The sequence below is a fragment of the Octopus bimaculoides genome, chromosome 12 (assembly GCF_001194135.2).
Source record: "Octopus bimaculoides isolate UCB-OBI-ISO-001 chromosome 12, ASM119413v2, whole genome shotgun sequence".
NCBI classification, from domain to species: domain Eukaryota; kingdom Metazoa; phylum Mollusca; class Cephalopoda; order Octopoda; family Octopodidae; genus Octopus; species Octopus bimaculoides.
In genome coordinates, this window is record NC_068992.1 from 14649735 (window position 1) to 14656339 (window position 6605).

General features: G+C 35.8%; 1 protein-coding gene across 1 annotated transcript in view; it reads left to right on the forward strand.

Annotated features, from left to right (window-relative positions):
• LOC106874488 (phosphatidylinositol 4,5-bisphosphate 3-kinase catalytic subunit beta isoform) overlaps positions 1-6605 on the forward strand; it is a gene marked incomplete at its 3' end in the record, with an annotated part of 65500 nt that overhangs the window by 23057 nt on the left and 35838 nt on the right. Inside the window, exon 2 of the mRNA XM_052972246.1 lies at positions 1882-2047. Within this exon, the coding sequence (XP_052828206.1) occupies positions 1882-2047 (166 nt within the window). The remainder of the gene's footprint in view (positions 1-1881; positions 2048-6605) is intronic.

Sequence of the window (6605 nt, forward strand, 5' to 3'; positions counted from 1 at the left end):
ATATATATATATATATATATCCATATATATATATATATATATCCATATATATATATATATATACATACATATATATATACAGTATTAAAACTAAGGATTATTCTGAAGTAGCAATAACATTACTTTTAATTCTACAATTATTTACCACCTTTTAAGACCAAAAAACGTTTCAATTGCACCAATTAGTAATCATTGCAGTTGCAACCCCTCTATAAAACGGTGCAGTCTCTTAAGGGCCTTAACTTGATATCCCTCCATATTCTCCATTTAACGATTTTCTTTTATAATCTCTGCATTGTATAATGTAGAGTTGTCCATTAAGTCAGATGCAAACAATCTCTATTTCAAGTTCTTACACAAACACACACACACACACACACACGTGTGTGTGTATTGTTTGTGTAGACAATAATGTGTTCGTGTGTGTGTGTGTGTGTGTGTGTGTGGTAGCTTTCATTGTCTCACACCTTTTGCATTCCATTCTCTTTTCTTTTCCACAGAGGCACAGCCAATAGATAAAGCCAGCTCCATGTCAATTCTTTGACCTATTTATCAATGTCTTATACATTGTATCCTTGTCCTAGATTTTTCTCTGGCTGATATCAAGCTCTACCTTGACGTCATGGCAGGCTGGTTATTAATAAGGAGGGTGTATAAGTGTGAAAATTCGATCATCCTAACCATACATTGTATGTCACCACAAAACAAGAAAAAAGAAAAATGAATGTGAAGTTACAGAGTGGAAAATAAGCATAAACAAAAGAAAAACAAAATAAAACAATTAAAATGAAGCAAACCTACTTTTTTTGTTATTTTATTAACATAAAACTGTTATTTTTTTTAGTTTGATTTTTATTTTGACCTTAGTTTTATGTGTTACCCTGGTAGAGAAATCTCTTTAAAATCTTTTGAAAATACAAGATTACCCTATTTTATGAAACTGTTTGTGGTATTGAAGTATGGTAAATGGTGATGAATTAGAGCATAACAGCTTAGTTTTTTTATGCTTAGATTCTACCAAAGTGTATTTAGTACTTTCTGGAATTTTAACTCAGAACTTAATAAAATTTATGAGTTGTTATGTTGTGTTTGGCTTGAAATGAAGCCATCTATTCAAATCGAAACAGATATATTGTGAAAACAGAATTTTACTAATTTAATTATCACCATCATCGTCATCGTCATTGTTGTCGTCATTGTTGTCATCCTCATCATCATCACCACCATCATCATTTAACATCTGTTTTCCATGCTGGCATGATTTGGACAATTTGACAGGAGCTGACCAACCGGAGAGCCATACCAAGCTCGAGATGCCTGCTTTAGCATGGTTTCTATGGCTGGATGCCTTTCCTAATTCCAACCACTTTACAGAGTGCATAAGTGCTTTTTACATGGACCCAGTACAAGTCCTACTAACATAGCACCAGCAAGGATGCTTTTTGCTAGGTACCAACATTATACTAATTCAATTATACTGTAGAAAAATCATTTTACTAATTTAATTATATTATGGAAGAATTGTTTTAGTAATTTGATTGTATTTTGGTAAAACTATTGTATATAGTTTAAGAACACACACAGTGACTAACTTTTATTTTCATTTATTTTCCCCCATCATTTAGCAGCTTGGGTATTGTGGATGTGTAGTTAAGGAGTTTACTTCCTAAGTCCTGGGTTCAATCCCCACTGTGTGACACCTTGAATAAGTGTCTTCCCCTATAGCCCTAGGCTGACCGAAACATTTTGGTCAGCTTCTCATATGTATATATATGTGTGTGTTGCACTGGCTGTTGTTGTTATTTTTATTGTCGTGTTCATTTGAAGTACTCTTAAATATCTAATTAGTGTTATTTTATTTATTTATTATTTTTTTTGCAGCAAAGTGTGCAGACTACATGACGCCATGGTTGTGGTGGTTGTGCCCGATGTGTCTTCGGAAGTCGATAACAAGGGACTTATTAATTTTGACTTTCTTATGCCAAATGGGATCCTCATTGCAATGAAAGTAGACTTTTATTGTGCTACATTTGAAAAAATTAAGCAGGTAAGGACAAGTCGTTATAAGAATTTTGGTTTTTTGCTCTCATGATTCTTGCTTCATGGGGAATTGACGAATCCCTCATTTGTCATTGATGTCTAACTCTAGGTCAGGTCTGAATGAGCAGACTGAACAGAGCTAGAATCAAAAGCTTGCCAGCTGTGACCATCAAGCCTGTTTGTACATCAGGGATCATGTTGTCTTATATGCCCATGCCCTTCTTTTCTTTCAAACAGCAGGGTGTAATTTGAAAGAGGTTTGGCTGATATTTCTAACAGTTTGAGCAATCATGTTGAGCTCTTACTCATTCGTTTGGTTATTGTTGTTGTTGATGTTGTTGTCACTAGCATACTATTTCAGTTGGAGAGTTGGCACATCACTCATCGATGAAGAAATGCTGTGTACTGTTAAGGACTGATGTGATTGTTCCAATACAAATTCAATGTGTTTATAATCCCCACCCCACCCCGCTGTTGGTGTGTTTATGTCCTTGTAATTTGGCAGTTCAGCAAAAAATGACCAATGGTATATAAGTACCAGGTTTCTTAAAAGAAAAAAGCACTGGAGTCAATTTGTTCGACTAAAATTCTTCCAAGCAATGCCCCATCCTGGCCACAATCTAATGATTGAAACAAGTAAAAGGAGATAAAATAATATATATATATCGAATCAAATTTGCAAATTCGATGACTGGCACCCGTGCCAATGGAGCGCTAAGAGCACCATCCGAGCGTGATCGTTGCCAGTGCAGCAACAAGTGACCAATAGCATAAGTACTAGGCTTACAAAGAATAAGTCCTCAGGTTGATTTGCTCGACTAAAGGCGGTACTCCAGCATGGTCGCAGTCAAATGACTGAAACAGGTAAATGAGTATTAACACCAAGGTGATAATTTGAAGAAAATTCCAAATTTAGATCCTACTTATTTACATAATCATATTTTCATTTTTTTTTTTCCTGGTATTTTTAAGTTTTAAGAAAAATAGTAATTTCAGTGATTTAAAATGTTTGCACTGAACGTTCAATGAGTGATGTGCTTTGTTTATTAACCATCATCCTCTTTTCATCTGCATCAGCAGATTGCAGCCTGTGAGCTGTAGCACAAATTGTAAGCGTGTTATATCTCTCTGTATCTGTGAGTGTGTGTATGTCTAAGTATATGTAAATATTTAACTATTTATCTGTCTGTCTGTCTGACGACACATGGAGGTGATGACAAATGACTGAACCGTTTGGTAATTTGCTGTGGTTAAAAAAAACCATCAAGCTAGTCATCAATGCCAGTGACATGTGAAAGTCACTCATTCCAGTGACACATAAAAGGCACTTGTGCCACTAACACATGAGAAGTACCTATACCAGTGATACATAAAAAGGTACCTATGCTGGTGACATGTAAAAGACACTCAGTACCCTCTATTTAATGTATTCCTTTTATCTTTTACTTGTTTCAATCATTGGACTGTGGCCATGCTGGGGTACTACTTTAAACGTTTTAATCAAATAAGTACTTAATTTTGCTTTGTCTCATTATCCAGCCTACTCTGCTGTGTGGTTGGCATTAGGAAGGGCATCCGGCCTTAGAAATCATGCCAAATAGACCTTGCTAGTGCTGGTGCCATGTAAAATGCACCCAGTTCACTCTGTAAAGTGGTTGGTGTCAGGAAGGGCATCCTGCTGTAAGACTTATGCCAAACAGACCTCACCATGTAAAAATCACCCACTCCACTGTAATGTGGTTGGCGTTAGGAAGGACATCCAGCTGTAAAAACCATATCAAAAGAAATCATGAAGCTTGGTGCACACCTCTGATTTGCCACCCCATGTCAGACCATCCAACCCATGCCAGCATGGAAAGTAGACGTTAAATGATGACAATAACATACATGCATGCACACTTGCAAGCAAGCATGCATGCACACATACAAAGAGCAAGAGATAGATAGACACTTGCATAAACTATATTTTACTCTGAATTCATATATATTTGAGTTGGAGTGCTACCCACAATCCGAGAAAATAAAATGAAAATGAAAATAAAAATAAAACCAATAAAATGCCAACAAAAATATATAAATAAAATGTCGAAATGATTTTTACAAATGTCAACATTTAAACTAAAATGAATTGCTGTGTCTAGAAATTAAAATATAACAACTCCAATGAGTAATGAAATATTAAATATACTTAAATAACTGCAGTTGAAATGCGTAGAGTTGAAAGAAACCTATCTACTCCACTGTGCTTTACATTTAACATTAGACAAAAAACAAATGTTTTTTATGTTTTTGAAGTATGTTGGCTGGATGGACAACTTGACAGACGTTTATTTGGTATATGTGTGTGTGTGCATGTACATGTATATTTGTATGCGTAAATTCATATGTATACATACACACACACACACACGCACACACATTTTTATATATACATACATATTTACATGCATATGTACATGCATTCATATATATATATGATGATTTCCGCTTGTTGTTTTTTATCTTATATATATATATATATACCTTATTTAAAAGCAGCAGAAATATAACAAAAAACTGTTACTCAGAGTTTCACGTTCATCGGACAGTTTTGTTAGAAAATTTTCTAACGGGAACGTGAAACTCCGAGTAACAGTTTTTTTGTTATATTTCTGCTGCTTTTAAATAAAGCATATTACTCTACCTCTGGTATTTGAGTACTCTTTTTTCCACCTTGTTGCACATTTATGTGCTTACTCCGGTATATATATATATATATATATATATATATGTAAATATATATATGTAAATAATATGTGACAATTATTTGGTAGCCATGATAAAACTCTGAGTTTTGGATGTCTGGGCGGAAACCCACGCCGCCATCTCTTCAGTTATCTGGCCATTGAGAAAATGCTATGGCCAGATAACTGAAGAGATGGCAGTTTGGGTTTCCGTCCCTGCATCCGAAACTCAGTTTTATCATGGCTACCGAATAATTGTGACATGTTTTCTACAGATAAATTCCTCTGTTTACATAATATCGAGGTCACTTTCTTTCTTTTGTTGTCTTACCTGTTCTATTAATATATATAGTATCAAATATATGCATTTATATATCCATATATAAGTGTATATACGCATGCTAACATGGAAGGTGGAGAAGCAATGATTATGATGATATATATATATATATATATATGAAATATAAATTTTGAGCGTGGCCGTTGCTAGTACCACCTGACTGGCCTTCGTGCCGGTGGCACGTAAAAAGCACCCACTACACTCTCTGAGTGGTTGGTGTCAGGAAGGGCATCCAGCTGTAGAAACTCTGCCAAATCAGATTGGAGCCTGGTGTAGCCATCTGGTTTCACCAGTACTCAGTCAAATCGTCCAACCCATGCTAGCATGGAAAGCGGATGTTAAACGATGATGATATATATATATATATATATATATATATACATACAAACAAACATAATTATATATGTACATACTATACATACATACACACATACATAAATATTATATACATAAACAAACATACTACATATATATATGTGTGTGCACACATGCGCAAACACACACACACACACATTCTCTTTCAGCAAGGGCAGTGACCTGCTATTTAGGTTTATTTCACAGTATTGTCACCCTCTTCTTCAGACACATTCAACTAATATAGTTTGACATATCTGAAGAAGTGGCTACGAGTTGTGTGGAAACTCTAGTTTAATAGGCTCCCACTGGAGCAGTTCTAGATGAATTCATCTATGACAGTTCATCTACAACAGTTTATCTGTGTGTGGTTGTATATGTATGTGTGGTTGTGTGTGTGTGTGTATGTGTGTGTGTGGGTGTGTTAGTGTGATTGTGTGTGTGTGTGTGTGTGTGTGTGTGATTGTTGCATGTGTGTATGTGTGTGGTTGTATGTGTGTGTGTGTGTGGTTCTAGATAAATTGTAGATGAATTCACTGGATAACACTGGAACAACCTTAATAAATTACTGCAATCTCTTGATCATGACATAACAAGTGTGTGTGTGTGTGTCTTTGTGTGTGTATCCTTACCTTTTGATTCAGTCAATAGACTGTGGCCATGCAGGGGCGCCACCTTGAAGGCTTCCTTTTGCCAATCCTCACCTGTTTCCAAGTAAGGTAATATTTCCTCATGGCCAGACAAATGTGCAAATTAATGATGCTGCTTCTATAATGGTGGCAATCATTTTAGAACTTCTACATGATGCCACGACAAGGTGGCAAGATGTCGAGCTGGCCGAAACGTTAGCACATCGGGCGAAATGCTTAGCAGTATTTCATCTGCTGTTACGTTCTGAGTTCAAATTCCACCGAGGTTGACTTTGCCTTTTATCCTTTCGGGGTCGATAAATTAAGTACCATTTACGCACTGGGAGCGATGTAATTGACTTAATCCCTTTCTCTGTCCTTGTTTGTCCCCTCTATGTTTAGCCCCTTGTGGGCAATAAAGAGATAAGAAACATTATTATACTGGGTGAAATGCTTAGCAGTATTTCGGTTGCCATTATGTTTTGAGTTCAAATTCCGCCGAGGTTGACTTTGCCTTTC